Source organism: Dendrobates tinctorius, unplaced genomic scaffold (assembly GCF_039654945.1).
Source record: "Dendrobates tinctorius isolate UK_male_01 unplaced genomic scaffold, ASM3965494v1 ptg000038l, whole genome shotgun sequence".
Taxonomy (NCBI): domain Eukaryota; kingdom Metazoa; phylum Chordata; class Amphibia; order Anura; family Dendrobatidae; genus Dendrobates; species Dendrobates tinctorius.
Window position 1 is genome coordinate 24,022,076 of NW_027361706.1, and position 22,740 is coordinate 24,044,815.

General features: G+C 41.9%; 1 protein-coding gene across 1 annotated transcript in view; it reads right to left on the reverse strand.

Annotated features, from left to right (window-relative positions):
• Nucleotides 1-3,693: 3,693 nt before the first annotated feature.
• Nucleotides 3,694-22,740, reverse strand: part of NUP210 (nucleoporin 210) — a 150,210-nt gene continuing 131,163 nt past the window's right edge. The window contains exons 33-40 of the mRNA XM_073574284.1: nt 20,642-20,778; nt 16,492-16,615; nt 10,896-11,042; nt 9,436-9,686; nt 7,234-7,441; nt 6,372-6,479; nt 6,217-6,291; nt 3,694-6,024 (exon numbers count right to left, since the gene is read on the reverse strand). Of these exons, the coding sequence (XP_073430385.1) occupies nt 5,915-6,024; nt 6,217-6,291; nt 6,372-6,479; nt 7,234-7,441; nt 9,436-9,686; nt 10,896-11,042; nt 16,492-16,615; nt 20,642-20,778 (1,160 nt within the window). The 3' untranslated portion in view covers nt 3,694-5,914. The remainder of the gene's footprint in view (nt 6,025-6,216; nt 6,292-6,371; nt 6,480-7,233; nt 7,442-9,435; nt 9,687-10,895; nt 11,043-16,491; nt 16,616-20,641; nt 20,779-22,740) is intronic.

The window sequence follows — 22,740 nt, forward strand, 5'->3', positions numbered from 1 at the left end:
GAATGACATTGATCAGCCATAATTCAATCTGCAATGAACGTGCATTAATCAATAACTCTCGGGATGATGGCCACACTAGACCTTTTCTTAGGCCGGGGGGGGTCACACTTGCGAGAAACTCACACGAGTCTCGCGTCTCAATACCCGGCACTGCCGCCGATACTCGGGACCGGAGCGCTCAGCTGCATAGAAATACATACAGCTGCACACTCCGGTCACAGCGCCAGGTATTGAGAAGAGAGACTCGTGCAAGTTTCTCTCAAGTGTGACAAGAGTCTGTTAGGTCAAACTGCAAGTAGAAACTAAGCACATTGTCCTATAAATATTGCAGCCGTAGTCTAATCTACTAATTAGGGTGTTTGGTGCACCCTTGGTGTGGCCAAGAGGCTCGGTGCACTGTGCCGCCTACTGGTTTTTGCATGTCCCACCACCCTTAGAGGTGATAGACAGCGCAGGCTTGCCTTAGCTTTCTCTAGAGACAATGTAATCTCCAGGAAAAGCAGCGCTGTCAATCAGCAGTGATCGAATGCCAAAACCGTGTGCGGAGAACAGTCACCCCAAGTGTGCACCCTAACTAGCATATTTGGTTAAAGACAATAAGGCGTTATCTGAAAATGCTCAGGTGCTAACAGTGTTTTAAGCGTGCTCGAATAATATGTTCGAGTCCCAGCAGCTGCATGTCTCGAGGCTGTTCGACAGCCGCAGCACAAGCAGGGATTTCCTCTTTGTTTCGGTTGTCTCATCCATATCCAAGCACGTTCGAGCATCACTATTAGTTGAGCAAGGCAGGGCTGGCGTTAAAATACCAAAAACTTTATAAAATATTTGCAAAATTTAGAGTTCTGCTAAAATTTTTTACATTTAAAGCAATTTATTAGATGACTGGGCCTTTAAAAGGTGCATTTTTTAATGGTGCCATGTCTCCTACAAGGGTAGGTGGTTAGTTTATACGGTCAGCTTGGGCTGACAGACTCCTTTTAAAAGGAGTTTAAAGGGAGTTTGTTCAAACTAAGCTCAGCACCTTGTATGAAACATTGTACCCGCAAAGTAGGTCACCTTTAATTTTAAAATCTGTTGGGTCGTTTTGCAGAAATCATGAGTTATGCTAATAAGGTGTTCTATGCACGGAGGACGGAGAAGCTTCCCTCCTACATGTTCTCAGGTGATCTTCAGCCCCAACTCCATCGATTAACAGTGCGGTCTCTGCTGAAATCCCATATACGCGCACAATAGGGAGCAGAGCAATACCACAGGGAGAGGCTGTTCTGTCCAGGTCCAGTACTTGACATCAGTATTTGCAAGCCAAAAATCAGGAGAGGACCAATCAGATGAAAAGTATCATAGAAACACGTCACCACTTTTGCCAACAGTAATACATAAAGCTCTCAGCACCTTAGGCTTTGTCATAAACGATTAAGATATTATTTAGAGGGGTTTCTATAATTTTTGAACCCCTTCTAATATAGATCACATCTCATTTTGAAGTACTTAGGTTTTCCACTAAGGCGAAGATGAGCACTAACTCTGTTACACGTAGTTGTTTTATTGCACTGACATCTGCTGGGCGCAAACAGTCCTACCTAACCTGGTGGAAACGTCCTCTGGGATCTACAAATACACACATTTTTTTGAATTTAGCAAATATTGTAATCTGCCTATAGTACTGGGAAAAAGTTTGTCAGGTGTTGATAAACTTCTGCAAAGTTAGAATGCTTAAAATTGAAAAACAGAAGTTTATTTTTACCAATTATCAAAATGCAAAGCGAATGAACAATCTGCTTGTCTTGGCACACTTGCACAGGTTTTGAAGGAACTTCACAGGAAAGTTCTTCTAAAAATCTTGGAGAACATTTGGGACGTAATTTGTGTAAATCCTCCTGTCTCATCACAGACTTGATGTTGAGATCAGGGCTCTGTGGTTGCCGTATTATCACTTCCAGAACTCTTTGGCCCCAATTCATCCAAGCAATTTTGCCAGAATTGTATATATTCATAAATTGCTTTCAACAGTTGAAAAATGTTTGCGCAACTCGAAGTTGCACAGAAAATTTGTGTGACTTTTGGTGTTATGTCGAATTCTCCTAGCTCCTTCAAAATGGGCGGAATTGGGGTGGGATGGGGGCATGACGCCACAGCTGGTCTAATTCATGCCGAACTGTTGCATTCCTTACCCAGAAATCTTACTCCAGTCAGTGACTGAAGAAAGTTTTGTAGCGTGGCGCACACCACTTGTCAGACACTACTGATTCATTAAGAGACATGTACATTATCAAGTCTGGCAAGAAAAATTGCCAGTCTTAATTAATGAACATTGGCTTTATGTTTGAGGTCTTTTCCTTTTGTTGAAGGAATTTGAAACCAAGCAAACGCCTCCCTGTTGGTACTGAATGATTAATAAGCATCTGTCTGTACTTCTCAGACTTGAAGACATCATTGACCCTGACCAAACCTCCAACTTCAAATGCAGCCCCAAACTTGCAGGGACACTCAACCATGCTTCACTGCTGTCTAGCATGGTGGAGGGTCCCCACTTTCCAGCCCTTCAGTAAACAAACTGCCTTCTGCTATTGACAAATACATGGAATAAAAACTTATCAGTCCACCCCACATCCTATTATTTTGTGTATCTTTGAGTTGCTTGCCTTGTTTTCATATTGAAGGTATAGTTTTTGCTGCAATACTTCCATGAAGACCACTTCTCGCCAGACTTCTCAGAACACTAGATTGATGTAGCTGGCCCAACTGGTTGCTGCCAGATCTGAACTGATGGCACATCTTCTGACTTGGAAGACAAGCATGAGGCGTCTTTCATCTGAAACACTAAGCTACCTTCACAAACCACTAGGGTCCTCAACGTTGCCAATTTCTTGGTGTTTCTGCAAAAGAGTTTAAACAGTACACCTTGAAACTAGTCTCCTTTGAAATCATTGTTTTGGAGAGAGACCTTGCCGATGAAGTATAACTACCTTGTGTCTTGTTGATGTGATCACACTTGCCCTAGAGTGTATGACATGTGACATGAAACGGTCTTCCACAACCTCAGCTTTGTAAGAGTTTAGCTGTTCCTCACCCAGTTTTAAGCCTCCTACACAGTGTTTCTGTTTAAAGATAATGACTGCGTTTCAACATACATATGAAAAAGATGTTCCCATTATACTTTCTGGTGCTGTTCACATGTATAGGTTTCTTAGTAGGCACCGAACTTGTTAGTATCCACAGACATTTCTGTTCTTGATCAGAGTTGTGCATCAAAATCATCTATTCAATTCTAAAGGTCTGTAAAAATCATGGACAGGATACAGACTGGTCTCCTTAAGCTAGCATCACATGACTCTCCATCTGGAAAAATCAGAGTTGAATCCAATTTTCTCGGAGGTGGAGAAAAAAAAAAAAAAGTTTCTCCACCTTCACACGGTCACAAGTGCTAGGAGTGTAGCCCATAAGGGGGGGCTGCCGACTGACTGCAGTGCTCACGTGCCACACAATCCCGTCAGACCCGATGCTGACAGTGCTAGAATGATGCGAGTATATGCTTTTCCTCTATTTTACAAGGAGGCCTTGGGCTGCGTATTTATGGAACGCAACAGAAATAAATCATATGAATGTACTGTACCGTACCTTTAAACCATAGTATTATCATAAGAATTGTGGTACACACATATATAGAAATGTAATAATTCAGCGAACGACACGTATTAAGAAACAGTTTATTATACAAAGGAAAATTACAATGCAGCTGACACGGTAAAAAAAAAACAAGGCACAAATGGCATTCACGACAATAGCGAGCTAAACAAACGAGGATTCTGAGCCGCCATTATAGTATAAGAAACAAAAACAAAAATCAGATGACGTGTACATTCAGCTTGGTTTATCTTTAGGGGGAAAAAAAAAAAAAAAAAAGAAAGCTTGAGGTATTTGAGTAGAGAACACTTTACTACACTTTGCTGGCCCCTGAGTACGAGCTTCATCAGTTTTCAGCACTTGACTGCGACAAAGAAAACAAAATTGACATTTTTCACATTGTATTGCTCCCGTTACACATCACAGCGATCCGTCTCACGTCATGCCGGTACAACAATCATTGGCCATGAAAATTTTAGCATCTTGAAAACTGGCAAGACTGAATTATTTAAGACGTTTTAACACACGGTATCCCTGTGCCCATTAAATCAATAGTAGTACAGGAAGTCTGCATTAAAGGGAAAACTGTGAATCTCTGGCGAGATTCTTCATCGAGCCGAACAATTACCACTTGAAACACAAAATAATCAAATGCTCTGGGTACTAAACCTGACGGTGGGATATTGCCGACAATGAACTGTTAGTTGCACAGTAAGTAAATACAATTAATCAAGATATTGGTGACACTTGGAATAGGATGATATCCACTATGGAGGCAAGGGTGAGGTATATAGGTAAGGAATGTAGATGATATGTAACCGGTATGATAACGAAAACACAGCGGAATCACTATAAAAGACTAAAGGAGCATTTAATCACCACAATTCTGGACTGTCAATGCTCCTTTAACTAGCGCCATTCGACCATATACAAGACGTTTGGCGCTCGCTAAATAACCCGATCACATAAGCCGGTGACCAACGATGAGGGCAGAACGATGATCACTAATTACCACGGTTCTGACCACATACAGTGTCAGGTTGTCAGCAGCCCATCACCCATGTACACTGGGTGACGCGCCGCCGATCAGGATTTTCTGCCACCATAAACAAATAATTGCCCAATGTACAAGAAAACAGCCAATTCGTATGGTGATCGCTGTCATGTTTTCACCCGTGGATAACCAGGAAGTATGAACCTAGACTTCCTGGCTCTTTTATGAGAGTTTTCCATTGGGACAGTTCACAGTTTGTGTGTGAATTTTACTAACCAACCCGACTCGCCTAGTACCATCTTTACAAGATAAGTGTCAATGCCACAAGAATTATAACGGATCCTTTCCTTACATTCTTGCTATTTGGACCGTTGTGCAGAGGTAAGGGCGGAGTATTGCTCAATTTTATCCAGAAACATTGATTTGATGCTTACATTTGTCCAGTTGTATAATGATGATCTAACCAAGCAAAGCAAACGGCAGGATAAATAATATTACTATTAGTAAAAAAATTGGTGTTCTAGGAGGCAGCAGCCAGTCTTTGCATGGAGAATCGCTGAATGGTCATGGGGATAGTGGTTTCTCATTATCATTAAATGTCTCAAGCTCACAGAGTACTCTCTATCTGATTGTGACACCTCATGCACGTTTACCCCTAAAAGACAATGCCGGGTCTGGCAGTAGAGTATAGCGCAGTCAGTTTGTCGTTTCTATGGATAGAGACTAACATGCACAGGATTCATTCACAGCTATGCATTTCCAATTGGTCAGGCTCACATTGCAAGGCTACAATTACTGATCAGTGCAAAATATTCCTGAGTTACACAGAAAGAGCTGCCACGAATCACGCTTTCTACCTTCTACCTGAAGGGAAAAGCGAGTCGTTCGAAAAAGTTGAAATTATAACAGAAGAAAAAAAAAAAAGAAGTGAATAAAACCAGTCCTTCAATCCAACAACTAAAGTTGCAGTAAAACACACATAAAACAAACAATTCCATCTGATCTTTGTAAAAATAAAAAAAAGTACCGAACAACGAAATCAACTGGACGGCATTAAAACTGGCTGCCGACAGCTAAAAATTAGAAGATTTATGATGCCCTAAGACACATGGATCTCGGCCCATCCAGCACAGAGGAACCCACATGTATAAAAGAAAAGGATGCAAAACTCCAGTCATCAAACACGAGAACAGAAAGTGCATAATATGTCAGCATCATGCTGCGCAAAACACATGCACTACATACAAAAGGCACCCAAAGGAAACAGATCTGCTCTTTGGTAAATCCGGGGTTTCTTTAGTTGGAAGCGTAGTCTGGACTCCACAGTGGCCGAGTCTTGGAGTTGCTCTGAGGCCAGTTTGGACTGTGATGATTGGCAAAACTCCCTGGTGGTGTCGAAGAAAAACCTAAAAACACAACAAAAGGCAAAGCTTTTATAAAGTTTTTTCCATTAATTGCTTAAACAAAACCAACTATTAAGATCTTGACACATGCCAAAAGCATGACCAAAACTTTATAGTATAAGGACGAGTATGAAAACGCCAACCCCATCTCCACCCCAAAATAGTCTAAAAAACACTTAATAGGTATTAACTTACTATTCGGCGGTGCGGATTGAGGAGGCGAACGTGGGATAAACGCCGGGTGATTAACAGTCTCCTTTGGTGAAAGAACTGAAAAAGGAAAAACAAATATTACCGAATTGTGACGTTAAGAGACTGAACTACACTTGTATTATTGTGTCTGTGCTTACAGAGAATAGCAATGGCTGCCCCGGCTATGAGAGCAAACAAGGTGAAGAAGAACACAGGATAAGAGTCCATAAAGGTCTTGTAAAAGCTGTGCTCCCCGGTATAAGGCACTGCAAGAGAGGAACACCATGGAAGAAAAGAGACAAGTTGTTATTCAAGTTTCTGTTCATCACTGGAAACTAACATATATGGGGTATATATAAAGTATTAGGAGTCTGCCATACTTAGTGGTTGGCCGACACATAACATGCCCTTTATAAATAACTATTTTTAACCTTTATCCACTTTTGTAATTTGCTTCAATAAAAAATCCCCCACCATTTTCCCTGTCCTGCTATTCCCTATAACTTTTTTTTTAACTTTATTTCCTGTGATGTGACGTTTCATTGGAGGGGAGTGTCAAACAAGATGTCACAGGAGGATGGTCCTGCAGTCACTTCCCCTCAGCTTCAATCACCCAAGATGAAGTCCTGAATCAATTGTGGAGTTGGAGTTAAAGTGAAGTGGCTGCAGCTTCTTTCACCACCACTTCAGTCACCACCGCCCTACATCTTCAGTCTCCACTGCCACATAGCATCTGTCCTCGGCTGCCTTGGTCACTGAATCGAGGCGTCATCAGGGAAGGTGATAGAAGCAGGGTAAGTGACTGCGGCGCTGACCCTTAATGACTATTTGTTTCAGGTGTGGAGACAGCTGTGATGCGGCACTGATTTGACTCGCCCTACCATCACCGCCCCCCTGATGACGTCTCGTTTTAGTGCACGAGGTGGAAGGAACAGAAGCTGCGTGGCGTCCATGGAAAAAGCAGCAGGCACCTCTCCATTCCTCGATCACCACGATGGTAAATGTCACACACCTACATACCATTAAGTGGACCTGTAGCTGCCATAAGTCTGATGGGAACATCTATGGTTTGGTCTGACATGTAGCTGGAAACAGAAAGCGATGTGGATAATGATCCTCGATTTAATGCCTGCACATCAGTAATGCCAACTTCATATGTAACAAAGCTGGGAACTCCAGAGGACTTCTCTTTCAGATAAACCGTCACCATCGGGGATCCAACCTTCACCTGTCGGAAGAGATCACACAAGTTAGACAGATTTTATTCTGTAGAACGTACTACGTTATAGCCTGGGTAATGAAGAGCAAGTCTTCATTAAGTGCAGCCATTTTTTTTTTTTTAACTATATGATAAAATGTATGCTGCGCAGGAAGGATATTAAAGAAAATAAAACAATAAACATGTGACTCTGTATTACTTGCATCCTGCATTTTTCACTAATTTTCCCCTCTGGAGGTGCTGTGTTTATGGCCGAGTTCAAACAAGAGTATCAAAAATCGCTCAATTTCCATCCAGAAATTTCATACGATCTTCATTTGTGCCCCATCCGTTTTTAGACAACATTTTAAAATGTACATGATCAAATAATATAATAGGTTAACAATAGCAATGTGTCACTAAAAATTAAATGCTACACAGATGATCCATATTGTAGCTGATTCTCTTTTCTGCGCATCCTTTGACTTATATAGGCGAATTGCATCCGGTACACGGAAGAGACTAATGCATGCAGCTATTTTTTTTTCCACACAAGCACTCAGTCCGTGTGATCTAACAGCTATTTGAACAGATGTATTAAATTACATTAGTCGGTGTGCTTTCTGATGTTTTCTCAGACTGAATGAGCTCTGTTTCGCAGTTCCCCGTGAACGAGTGGGTGAAATCTAGCTGCTATCTTGTCTTCTTAAAAGAGAACACAGAGGTATTCCTGGTTTTATTTCCCTATGTAGCACATTACACAGAACTACTGAACTGTGTGGTGGTGAATACAGCTCTGGTGTGTGATAAAAGTTGACTGAAGCTGCAGCTGAGTGGCTGTGAATCCAGCACTGGAGTTAGGTGAGAGTTGATTGAAGCTGCAGCTGAGTGGCTGTGAATCCAGCACTGGAGTTAGGCGAGAGTTGATTGAAGCTGCAGCTGAGTGGCTGTGAATCCAGCACTGGAGTTAGGCGAGAGTTGATTGAAGCTGCAGCTGTGTGGCTGTGAATCCAGCACTGGGGTTAGGCGTGAGTGGATTAAAGTTGCAGCTCCCTGTAGCTCACCAATGATAAATACTTCTCTCCCCGCCCTAATCCATACTGTCTAATAGAAGGTCAGAGCCGGACACCTCACCTATTTTCTTTTTCCCCAGAGTGGATGGCGAGGTGGGTTCAGGAGGCAGGTGGAAGCAGTGGCTCATAAGTGTTAAAATAAAAGTATTTCTCTGATAAGATATAATACAAAGTGTTTTATATTAATTTATGCAAAGTTTGCTGAAATGACAGTGACCATTTAAAAGACTAAAAAAGCATCTCCCACCCCCATTAGCAGCTCTATTCCATGTATTACAAAACCGGACACTCATTTTAATGGCCTCAGTAGAATACTACAATTCCCCTGCAGTAGTGGCTGCAAAATAAATGAATGCACGGCGGCAGCTTGTCTCATCAAAGAATGCCCTGTTTAGATTAAAGCCGACCATGCGTTTAATTGATCAACATGGGTCCGGCCACAGGAACCCCCAGCAGTCGTCTGCCATCTCCTGGGATGTTCGAAGAAGAGAAACAGCCACGATCAAGCAAGAACTGGGCCGGCTTCGATCTAAGAGCTTCTGTTGAGGAGTCGATCCCTTTACTGCCACGCATAGTAATCGACATACATATCACGGCAGGGAAAGGGATAAAAAAAAAAAAAAAAAAAAAAGCTTTTTTTATTGCCTTAAAATAAACCAGCCTCTGCAATATTAAAGAATTGATCTAAAACTTTTCAGTGTTGTTTACCCACAGAGAGAAGCATGAGCCGAAAGAAGAAGCAAACCGTACCCATCTGATTTTCCCGTGCAATAACTCAACAGCTTGTCTTACAAGATATTACCGCAATCTTAAAGACTCTGGAAGGGGTTGAGAGAAGACTTGTGGGATTTGAAGACGCTGATATGATCGGGCATCGATTAAACCAGAACATTTGGGCAGGTTCCCGCTTCGCTAGGACGTGTGAACGATGATTAGCTTCAGAGCGCTCACCTCCAGATTGTTCAGAACTTCGGCGGCTCCAAATATCTTAATGTCGGCCGTTGTGTAATGATCGCTTAGAACTATTTCCTTCTGATTGGCGTAAAAGCCGGGATAAACAGAAGCCAGCGCACTGATCTGCTCCCTGTAGACGTGATTCCCAAGTGTGGCTGCCGTTACAGTAAGAGACGTGTCCCCCATGCTGAGATGTCTTAGCTGGCTCTCCGAAAGCTGCTGCCTTGAGAGGGAACAGGTGTAGTGACCTAGATATCGGAGAGATAACAGAATGGTGAGGAGTCGGCTCAGAGGAGGCCGTTATGACAGCAAAGAATTAGCAGGATAAGCGGACAGACGCAAGGCATAGCACTTTATACAGCTCATTTGGAAAGCTGCTGTGCTAAGTGTATTAATGGAGAATAAAGCCAAATTAAAATCAGGATATTGTAAAAGCTTAAACCTGCTTCAAATATAATCAAGACCTAAAAGTAAAAGTGTGGGAAATAAAAAAATAAAAAAAACGTTCTACACATTCATACTCTGAACTCCACAGAAAGTTAGGGCTTCTCTTGTGGACTTACCTTAATTTTACTAAAAACTTGCAACAAAATTAAGATCTGTTCCCTCGCTCATCCTAAATCCATTCATTATATGATCTTTTCTAAGCCTTTTTTTCTTTTGTCATCATCTTGAATTTTGCACCAAATTCACCAAAATGGGCGTAATTTTTCATAAATTGTTGCAAATTCAATAAATGGGGAGGCTTTTTCGTTTTGCACATTTTTAGAGAAATTAATTTCATGATCTTTTCAATAAACCTTAAAAGGGAACCGGTCACTCAATTCATGGTGCCCAAACCTCAGAAGGCACAGACTGTTGAACAGCCGCAAGACATGCAGCCATGGGGACTCGAACATATTATTCGAGCACACCGAAGACAGTCGGTTATAGCACCCGAGCATGCTCAGATAGCACCTGATCCCAGAACTTTCTCTCATCACCTGCCAATCAACTAGATTGGTGCAGGGAAAATCAGAAAACTAGTCAGGTCTCTTCAAACCATATTTTGTCAAACGCCGAAGCATTTCCAAGAAAAACATACCCGCCTGCAGCCAGGCTCTGATCCATGCTGCCCATGGTTTGATCTGAGTGACAGGTTCTCTATAAAATGTTGACTTTTAGTCTTCATCTCCGCAAATGTAAAATTTGAAACACAATTTTGCGACATTTCAAAATGGAAATACTCCATGGAGATGACGTACCTCGTATTCCAAGGTTTAGCTCTATGTAACCAGGAGAAGTGGAAAAACATGGATTTTTGTGATAACTCACCGTAAAATCCTTTTCTCCGAGATGCTCATTGGGGGACACAGGTACTGTGCTGTGTCCCCCAATGAGGCGAAGGAGAAAGTCCAATTCCACAGTCATACAAAATAAATAAAAAAAAAACACCAAATCTATGACAATCATCGTACCTGTCTCTACATCAAATCCAGTTTTAACAGAAAATATTTCAGGAGGTGAAACATCGGGATTCTGATTTTTAAAATGCAGGTGACAATGGATGAGGTTTTCTGGGTGAAGATCCTGAATGCTTTCAATCTGGACGGAAGAACAATCCCCTTAAAAGTGATTAAAAAAAAATTAGGAAATTTTAATCTACAAATATTAATAAACCAAAACCATCAACAAAACAGAAAAACAACAGAAAATCAATTGTTGCTGAGTTGCTGTGGACGGGTTTAATACACCAGTGTTAATTAAGGTATTTATTTTATTATAGATCTTACAGATCACGCTGAACTCTGGGGAACAGATGGGACAAAAGGGTAATTGGGAGATCTCACTGCTGGATTGCTGTAAAGCAGACATCAGACCGTCCTGCTTGTTTTACACTGCTGGCGATTTCCTTTCACATATAACGCAGGAAACATGTCATGTATATACATGCTATAGGTTTGTGGGTTTTTTTTATAAGGTGTTGTAGGACAAAAAAAAATGGCAATAGATAAAGCAAACTGAGAAAGGAGGTCTCCAACCACACTACAGCATAAGAGCACCATAACAGAGCAATTTCGGCCACAACTGAGACCGGTAACAGTTGATTGGCGAGGGTGCCGGATGTCACAGCCCCACCAGACATTGATGACCCATTAATTCCGGCCACCACCAAGACCAGGAACAGTTGATCGGCGAGGGTACCACAGCGCTACCGGACAACACCTTTAAAGGGAACTTGTCACATCCACAAACGCAACAGGGAGAAAAATCACACTATATTCTTCCTGAAGACACTCATTTCTGGTCATCGGGGGCAGTGCACACATTGGTTACCGCCACTGCTCACTATAATACAGGGCAACACGGTGGCTCAGTGGTTAAACCGTTACTTTGAAGCACCGGGGTCCTGGGTTCAAATCCCACCAAGAACAACATCTACAAGGAGAACCTCCGGGTCGTCCAGTTTAATTCCACACTCCAAAGACAAACTGATTAATTGGGACAGTTTCAATGTTTGTAAAGCACAGTACAATATCACAGCGCTATATAAACAATGCATAAGAAATAATACTGTGGAGCGCGGTTGTTATGGCTCCCCGGTACGGTGATGGACAGCCAGCTTTGCAGCACAACTAGTTAAAATCAGTGTAATTTTTCCAGGAACATTCCAGAGTCTTATGCTCAGTAACTTTTTATCAATGCTTTTTTAGTTATCTTTTAGTTAGTGATTTCTTTTCTTCAGCATTCTGTTATTATAATGTGTGCTGGAACATATTTTCCCTAACGTCCCAGCATGCATTGCGCCTGTGCTGAACTGATTCATCATCTCTCAAGTTATGCTTTTATGTAGTTTGACAAGATAAGTAGAGAGACATAGACCAACTACCAACACCTTCTTACAACTCTTCTGCGTCTCTGCTGCTACAGACGGATTACACTTTACAACAGGCAGTGAACAGCAAATGAAGACACTATGGAGACCCATAGTGCCCGGCAGTTTGAAGTGAATTTTTGGTGGAAAGACAATATAGTAATTTGTATATAAACTACTTATATTACCTAGAAATTGACATCCTGCTGTCTAAAAGTCTTACTCTTTCTGTATGAGAAATACAAGAATTTTCTAAAAAAAAAACAGTAATGTCAGAAAATCAGACAGACATGTTGGAGGTGCATCTGTCTTACAATATATGTTCAAACAAAGTACATTATTGCCCAGTGGCCCATCTGCTGCCTATACCTGGTGATCTGGTGTTATATACTGTACAGCTTATTTTTCAGGGTAAGACATAAATTGATATCACAGCACTGGATTATATTTAAAAAAAAATACCAGAGAAATAAAATTTTTATAACTATTGAAAAGTCTCCAATGCAGCAAGTCAGGAGAAAAAGAGGCCATATTTTATACTCCGCTACCAGAATGTACGATAAGTGGTTTCTTTGGATATACAGACATGTCAGACAGTGAAGTCCTTTGTGGATATAAGGCAGAAAAAAAAAAACATCTATTTTGTTTTCTAATAGACATCACACAAATGGTTATCATCTCTGCTTCAGACGCCTTATTAACCATCTGAACAATGACAAACCCGGCTCATTTTCTAGCTCAGACTTCTAGGCAATAAAATGATCCGACAAGATAAGCCAGACGGGAATACAGCCATCAAGTAAAAAAAATAAAAATCCTTCTACGAGGTAGTAGTAGCTTTTTATATAATTGTAGCGGAGAAGACAAGTAATAATAAGGACAACCAATTTGATGTCCTCCTGAACAACGTACCAGTGGGTGTGTAAAGGGGGCAGTCAGTCATTTGTTTTACCACTCACATGTCCCATTAAGTTGTCCTCAGAATTGTAAAAGTTTGTGCTACTTAGTAGCCACAGTGGGTGCAGAGACGGCAGCACTTGTGGCCCCAGGGGGAAGAAGGGGGGAAGCACTCGTGGCCCGCGTGGGGGTCAATGGCATGGATGCTCTCCCTCCAATGGCTACAGCTGCGTCCGCGAAGCCCCAAGCTATCAGGTACGAGGACTCTGATATAGCAGTGGGGGAAAAATACCCCAGACTTCATGAGCCCCGCACCTGCTGAAGGAGCTAGATTGACCCCGAAATGTGAAGTCTGAATAAAAAGTTTCTAATCTTACCGTTGGTCCCTATTGGTTGCCATCTTCGTGGCAGCGCTCACCAAGTCCACAGTATTTTTCTTCCACTACTATGAAATACCGATGTGACCGCTGGACCAGAGTCTTGCAAATTTATTTGTACATCTCTATTATTTAGGCACCATCAACCGCTATCCCAACCCCCTCCCTCCCCCCAGTATAAACCCTAAAGACTGTAACCACCAGAGCCCAATTATGTGATTTCCAGGTCCTACAGAAGCATCAGCAGTGCCAATTCTTCTGTTGGCTCAATGCCGTCAAGTGAGAAGACAGAGGCGGTAATAAACCACTTCTGTGCTTTACTGGCAACTTGCTGTTGGCTTGTAAAATTGCTCTTGGCTTGTAAAATTGCTCTATGTACATGCGGCTTTGGGGGGCTCTCGCACTAGTGTCATTTTATAAAGTGTTGTTGTATAATGGAGGCATTTACATGAACAGAGAATTTAAGTGGTTTTGATGGGCTCTCAAGAGACCAAACAGTAATTGCAATGAAGTGGATGAACCATAATCGCTAGCTGCAATCTAGAAACACAGATAGTTCTTTCATCCAGGGCTGTGGAGTCGGAGTCGTGGAGTCTGAGTCGGTGCTCATTTTGGTGGAGTCGGAGTCGGAGTCGGTATAAAATGGACCGACTCCGACTCCTAAAATATATAATAAATTGGGTACAGTAATTCAATGCAGAATGTGCTGAATATTTTTTCATAGGAGTTTGGGAAAGTTATGAAATGTCCTATAAATGGCTGTTATATTCCTGATCTAAGGCTACATTCACACACAGCATTTTTCCTGTGTTTTTTGAGGATACGTTTTTCAGCTGCAAAAGTTGATCATCTTTTTAAAAAACTGCATCACCTGAAAGGTTTTTGAGCTCATAGATAATGTTCTCAATAGCAAAAGCAGATTAGAAATCTGCTCTATCTATCCATTTATCCATATCTGTCTATCCATATCGTATCTGTACCAAAAAGAATGAAAACCGGGTAGTACACCAATATATATTCTGTTCTATCTAAATATCTTGATTATTGGATCATAAAAATGATTAAATGTCTGAGGTTCACATTGTACTACAATAAATTTTTCACTTAAATATCAGCAATATGTGTGGGAGTCGGAGTCGTGGAGTCGGAGTCGTGGAGTCGGTGTAAGGGAAATTGAGGAGTCGGAGTCGCAGGTTTGGCTTACCGACTCCACAGCCCTGCTTTCATCTAAAGAGACTAAAAAGTGACTCCACGAATGTCAAGGTCATGGTCACCAACGCGCCTCGCTGTGTCCTTATAGTGGGGACTTAAAACTTAAACATTAAAAGGGACATTTTCATTACACTTGAGTTTGCAGCTTCTATACAGAACGATTCATACAAATCTTTCACTAACGCAGAGGAGTTAATCCTTCATAGAGCAAACACATCCCACACTTACAGTTATTATGGAAAATCTCTGGGGTTTTAGTGCATTATATGGCATTTTACAGGAATATTCACACATACACTTCATCTGCCGTCACACAAATGTAGATGATGCCAGGAAGGGAGGTATTAGCCCTTGTGTAGCCGAGCTAGACTTCATACAGACAAATGGCTCCAACACACTACGGCACAGAGTAATCTTGGCTAACACCGAAATGGTCTGAAGAATCTGCGCACCCAAGATTGGATCGAACAATCGATGCCCCTGAATGCTCTTTGACATATTAGGCAGGAACATACTGTGTTTGGTGCTACTTTTAAAGCACTGGAACTTTATGGAAACAAGAAAACACACATCAAATTACCACCTTATGCAAATATTACTCCCGGCATAACTTGCCGAGATACTGATAATTGTGAACCAAAATATCTCGTCTTTCAATATAACAAACAGTGTGAAAAATTAATGAAAGTATCAATCTTTTCACACCAGAACATAAAAGATGATTTTTAAAAAAAATACATTGGGGCACATTTATCAATATGGTCCAATGCCGCATTCACACATGTGTGGATCCAGCTGGATAACAAAAGTTAGGTGGGCTGCGATGCTGCAGTAATCCAATTCTTCAATGAAAACAAGGTTCTTTTTTTTTTTTTTACAACGCGCTTCAATGCCGTACAGACGTCTTTATCAAATGGAAAGACACATTCATGTGTCACGGTCCATAGAGCGAACCTTAAGCAAAGAACTGCAGACTGTCCATGCATCTTGAGAATAGGGTCCGTTTTTGTTCTGTTGCGGCGTCTGTCGTTGGTGCCGCGAACGTCAAATTTTTTAAAAACCTTTTACTGACCACCAATAAACCTTTCTACTAACCTAAGGAAAGAGAATAATGCTCCACTATGGGTGAAAATGCAGAGGGCGTCAGTTTTACATTATAGATGACGTCCTGCTTCATTGGCAGCAATCGACGTTAGAACCAATCATAGCTGTTTAACCCATCATATGCTGCTTTCAATAGAAACACCAGCAACTAAATGGTTAACAGCATGTGTTTTGAACACACTGAGGTGGGCAATTTTTAAATTGGTTATCACTTTAGGGAAGGGTGTCACATAATGCAATAGAAAGGAAACTGTGCAAATGGAAAACAAAAACCGAAAGGATGGAACATTGTACTCAAAACTGTTATACAATTACTGGGCTCAAAATATAAAATAATGCTTTTAAATATATATATATATATATATATATATATATATATATATATACACACACACACACACACATATATACATACATACACACACACATATATATATATATACATACAAACAAAAAAACAACAACAAGCCGGAATGTTCACCGAAAAAAAAAAAAAAAAAAAAAAAAGACTGTCTAGCTGAGAAAAGGCATCTTGTAATATTGTTTGCGCTCCCTGCTCCCAGGCTGTTCATACAGAAAATTGAAATAGAGCCGTATGTTAAGAGTTACCTTTCAAATTGTTGCCATTTTCCCCAATATCAACAAGGAATTTATGAATATTTCCAGACTGTAAATTGATTTTCTCTCCGTTTGCATCTACAACTCGTGTTCTCTGCGGTGAGCGGATTAACACCTGTAATGTACAACAAAAAAAAATAAAGAATTGAATATTTGATAGACAAAGTATTGCCATGATATGCTTGAACGCCGTGCAGAGTAATGGTTTCCATGCAGTGAAAACATTTCGGTATTAGATAAAATATTTTTTCTGTCGTTTTCATTGGGGAACACAGGAGACCATGGGTGTACGCTGGTGCCGCCAACAGGCTGATACTAAGCATTGCAACTAAGAAAAAAAAAAATTCAGCTCCTTCCCAACCGGCTACACCCATGTACTGGCAACCAAGCTACTCAGTTTAGCATAGTGTCACTAGGAGGCATAGGTCTGGAGCTCCAAACCAGTTTTTGCTAAAAGTCTATTTTTCATTTTTTCTTTTTATTACTTTTCTTCTCTTGTTTCAACAGAAAGGACAACAGAGCAGGTTGGGCCACCGATTTCTCAACCAGAGGACAGAGAGCATAGTCTACCAGGGGTCAGTATGTATCCAGGACGGCAGGACCTTTTTTTCTACCGACGCAGTTAGCATTATGTACAGATACAGAAGGTGCGGACGGGTCCTGGATTCCTTTTCTCCTGCTCACTTTGTACACCAGAGCAAACGCGTGCATGGAGCAGAGACAGAGCCGAAGATCATCCTTGCGAAGAATTCAGCATTCCTTCCTTTAGGATGGGCAAGTGGAACATCTCCTGAATCCCGTTGGGTTTATCCAGCGACGTTTTACCTTTTTTCAATCTTTCTTCCTTTCCTTCATTCTGCCTCTCTTTTCCTTTCTGAAGCTCTTTCACAACCTTCTGAAGCCTCACCAGGGGTCAGGATTCAAATTTAGACCCTGGCTTCAGTTGTGGCTTAGTCGAGCCAGTAGGCCATGCCCCCTTTCTCCTTGGCCAGACACTTGCCTGAGTAATTCTCCCAACCTGCAGTGTCTCTGCCTCCTCCTACTTTCTGTGTAGCGCCATTTTCTTCCCCTGCAGCATTATATGGACCTTCCCAGTTCCACATCAGACCACTGTAGCTGGTACCTCTTTCTAGCTGGGACAAGTCTTTAAACTCCATGGATCGTTGAATTTGTCTTTCCCACCAGGTTAGAGTCTCTGTTATGGTGGCAGGACTCACCCCTTGTTTTTCTCAGTCGTTCCTTCCTCCCTATTAACTGGCAGATCATGACAACGGACACCAGCCTACTCTGTTGGAGAGCAGTCTTCTGGAAGTTGATGTTGCAGAATTGGTGGAAGATCCACAAAGTCCTCTTCCATATCAACATCCTGGAACTTGAGGTAATTCATCTTGCACTATTGCATTGCATTGGTAGGTTTAGCTGTTGGGTTTCCCAGTCCGACAATGCCACCGACATGGCTTACATCTATCACCAAGGAGGAACTTGTGGTTATCAATGTCAGAGGTCTCTCAGATTCTCAACTGGGCAGCACAAATAATTCCAAACAACTCCGCAAAACACATCCTGGTAGAGGAAAAGTGCGCTCAGAAGTCTTAAGTCTCGAAGGTCTATCTTCGAGAGAGTGGCCCCTACCTCAGACTGTCTTCGATCAGATCTGTCTTTGCTGGGACACTCTAGACCACGACCTGATGGCATCCAAGAACAATCATAAGGTATCCTAATTCGTGTCCAGAGCTTGCGGTCTTCTTGCAGTTCCATCCGACGCCCTGGCAATTGCCTGGTCTCACTTTTCCCTTCCTTATCCATTCCCACATCTAACTCTACTACTTAGGATTCTCAAGAAGATCAGGTCAAAAGGTATTCCTGTTACCTCATGGGCCCAGCCTGGTTTAGAAGATCAGGGTACACAGAAGTGGTCAACTTTCTAGCAGACATTCTGTGGAGGCTCCTGGACCATCCAGACCTTCTCTCCCGAGGTCTCCTCTTCCACTTCCCGGCTGCTCAATTTGAACTGATGAAGCCACAGTTCTAAGATCCTCCCGTTTCTCCAACAAAGTTGTACAGACCATGATCAAGGCTCGAAAGCCACGGGGAGATCATACAATCCATTTGCAGACATTCTCCTTCGTGGGATTTGAAGCCAGGATCCCAGCGGTGCATGGTTAAAGCAGTAACCACTAGAGCCACCATGCTGCCCCACATCATACAGTACAAATGACCACCAGCATGAAGGATATTTTCCCTTGCTAGTTAGTAGTGCCGGCCACAAAAGCACAAACAGAGATCACCACTTGGTAATAAGTGGAGCTGAGCTGCGCGGAAGATATGGAGCGGCCGGCTGCCCCTGGGAGCAACCGAGAGCGACCTGTCATCTGAAGGCGAGGGACCGGGGCCGAGCACTGACATGGCCGTGCCCGAGAGCTGGGTCACCAAATTTGTGGATCTTCAGAGGAGACACAGCGAGCAGGAGAGGTCCATGAGTGGAGGCTGAGACACCGGACAGAAAAACGAAAACGGTGCCATCCAGAAGACCAGGATGGTCGGTGAGAGCACGAAAACCGATAAGATAGCAGCCCTGGACACCCTCCAGGAATACTTCGGGGTCGATGATGGTCTGAATCCTCCTGTGTCCAACAAGGTGATGAGGAAGTCACGGCTAGAGCAGAATTTGGATGAGTGTTGAACAGAGGAGACTTTGTAATATGTTAGTCTGAATTGTGGTTTTGATCATTTAAAAGCTGCCGTATAAGCCATTTCATTTGGTTTCTAATGGATCCAAAAAACAGGTATGGTAAAAGCATATTTTGGTTATTTACCGTTATAGTAAGCACTATATGCAATTTTTTTTATTGTACTTTTCTCATCATGTTCACTGAGAGACAAACTTTGGTTATACAGCTGGAGTCGGTGCAAACCGCCTAATTTATGCAGGACCAGGAGACCATCAGATGTATATGAGGGCCTCCAACTCTCCCCCGACAGACTGTTTTGGTCATTGAAGACAAACCACTGCTAGAGGTGTCTGCCAGGTGCTTTCTACCCTCTAGTCATCGAAAATACATGAACGCTCAGAAAAGAACTCGTGTATGGGGGGAGCGGGGAGATAAATAGCAGACAGAGATTGCCAGGTTATCAAGACAATCTATTCTGCATCACATCCGATTACTATAAATTTGGTCTGAACCTTGTAAGAAAATCCTGTAAGAATTTTGCAGATCTCGTTGGACTCTGCACAAAGTATTTTTAACCGACAGCACCTGGGATCGTGACAAAGGAAATTCCACTAGGAACCTTTCCCTAAAGAGGATCTGTCCTTACTCCTGACAAGTCCGTTCTAGTAAATACCTGCATTTCTCATTAACTAATTCCAGATCTTATTTTCTAACAACTTTAGGCCAGTTTTACCAATTGTGTCTATTAGGAAAAGGAGACCTAGATCAGTCGCAAAATTGTCTAATGAATCACATTGGCTCTTCCTAGATAATAACTTTGGTGCATGTTTATTCCAACTATCGATTGGTCGTCAAAAAGTCGACTTTTTTTTTGCTACAGCAGTATAAAAAGTTAATGACACCCCTTTTATACACATTCAAGAAGCATTTCAGAGTAATTGTACTGACAGATTTTCTGAAAAAAAAAAAAAAAAAATTCTTCCTGAAATGTTAATTAATGTGGAACACACAGTTTACTAAAAGAAACAATACGTGTGCTAACCGAGTGTTTTCAGCGTACTCAAAAAATATGTTCGAGTTTTTTGTTAGGTAATCCCTGCATGTGTAGCGGCTGTCGAACAGCTGCGAGACATGCAGCCGCGGGGACTCAAACATACTATTCGAGCACGCCGAAGACACATGGTTAGCACCTGAGCATGCTCAGATAACACCTTATACAATCACGTTCGCACATCACTAGTAATTATATTTATAGAAGGCAAACTTTTGGGAATCTAGCCAGGTGGTGCGAGAGACGCAGTAACAAATTAATTGGGAAAGCAGAGGAGGGGACAGACCGTCCTCTCTCCAGGACTTAGAGAAGTAGGAGTCTAGCCCCAGATTTATTTCGATAGCTCCTAACGCTGCGTATAGACTGTACTTTTCGTTGATTGTGTCCTTTGATCAAAGCTCATTATAAAGTCCATTACCTCTCGGTAGGTTTTCAGCAGCCCAGGAATTTCATAATACACAGTTACATGTCCAGATTCTCTGGCTACAGCTGCACCCGACCTCGGATCAATCTGCAGAAGTGCCCTAGAGGAAGAGCTCCATGTCCCAGACAACCCTGTAAACCAAAATAAATGTATTAGAAGCCAAAGTTATATCCCATCTTACAAGGTTAGAATATTGGAAACGGCTTGTAAAAAAATATCAACATTTAAAATGACTTTTTATTAAAATTATGCCTCGCTACTGTTGTGCATTTTATTGTTTATAGCATGTTGTGATCGAACTGAACGTGTGCGGTGCTTACAAGTGATCTTGTGTGCACGGCACTGAAACTGGCAAGGATCGCAGAAGCGCGCCAATGGCTCTCTATCACAGCCAGCTTCAGTGTCACTGGGACCATGGGCCTGCAAGTGAATAGAGATGGCTACAAAGCCAAGTGGATGGGAGGGGTGTTATGCACTGGAAAACAAAAACTATACCGGGCACCAGAGCTGCATCCACTTTGCCCTCAGGATTAGTGATGGTCAAAGAAGTCGAGGCTCCGTGATCATAAAGTGATTTACCATCATATTCACAGATGGGAATAACCCTCTAACATCCCAACCTGTCACCAAAGCGACACATGAATGAACGGTTATCTAATGTGACACACAGGATCGTTTCATTCTCAGAGATTTGGCATTTTTGGACCTTACTCTTACCCAACACGCACCAACAAGCAGTTCATAAAGAAAATTTCCTTTTTGGATAATTTTCAGAGCAGAGATGCTTTGTAAATTTCATTAAATCATCGCACACTGATCTGAAATCCCCATCTGTTTCATCAATGAGAGCTGCATTAACCAATTTTTTTCAAGCTTCAGAACAGAAATCTTAAAGCATTATTTCCAGGCTCAGTGTCTGCACAGAACGAGCTCTAGCAATATTTGCTCTGTGACACGTAAAACAGGCTCTGTACTGTAGCATTATGAAGGAAAAAAAACCACACCAGTCGGTTACGTTATTGGTGTTCAGCTTATCTAAATAGTAAAGCTATTTTAGAGAGTCACCACATTACGTTTAAGCTTGCATGAAGTCCAGAGCTGCAATCATAATTGTGCAAACTGGAAGCCTCCCAACAGATGATATTGGGATAAAAAAAAAATAATATATAAATATATATATATAGTATTCCATCTGGTTATATAATAGACAAAAAAATAAATAAATAATGCTTCACGGTGGGAACCAGGCATGTAGAGTCCATCAGTTCACCTTTTCTGCGTCGCACAAAGACACGGTGGTTGGAACCAAAGATCTCAAATTTGGACTCATTAGACCAAAGCACAGATTTCCACTGGTCTAATGTCCATTCCTTGTGTTCTTTAGCCCAAACAAGTCTCTCCTGCTTGTTGCCTGTCCTTAGCAGTGGTTTCCTAGCAGCTATTTTACCATGAAGGCCTGCTGCACAACGTCTCCTCTTAACAGTTGTTGTAGAGATGTGTCTGCTGCTAGAACTCTGTGTGGCATTGACCTGGTCTCTAATCTGAGCTGCTGTTAACCTGCGATTTCTGAGGCTGGTGACTCGGATGAACTTATCCTCCGCAGCAGAGGTGACTCTTGGTCTTCCTTTCCTGGGGCGGTCCTCATGTGAGCCAGTTTCTTTGTAGCGCTTGATGGTTTTTGCCACTGCACTTGGGGACAATTTCAAAGTTTTCCCAATTTTTTGGACTGACTGACTGACTTTCATTTCTTAAAGTAATGATGGCCACTCGTTTTTCTTTACTTAGCTGCTATTTTCCTTGCCATAATACAAATTCTAACAGTCTATTCAGTAGCTGTGTATCCACCAGACTTCTGCACAACACAACTGATGGTCCCAACCCCATTTATAAGGCAAGAAATCCCACTTATTAAACCTGACAGGGCACACCTGTGAAGTGAAAGCCATTTCCGGTGACTACCTCTTGAAGCTCATCAAGAGAATGCCAAGAGTGCGCAAAGCAGTAATCAAAGCAAAAGGTGGCTACTTTGAAGAACCTACAATATAAAAGACATTTTCAGTTGTTTCACACTTTTTTGTTAATTATATAATCAT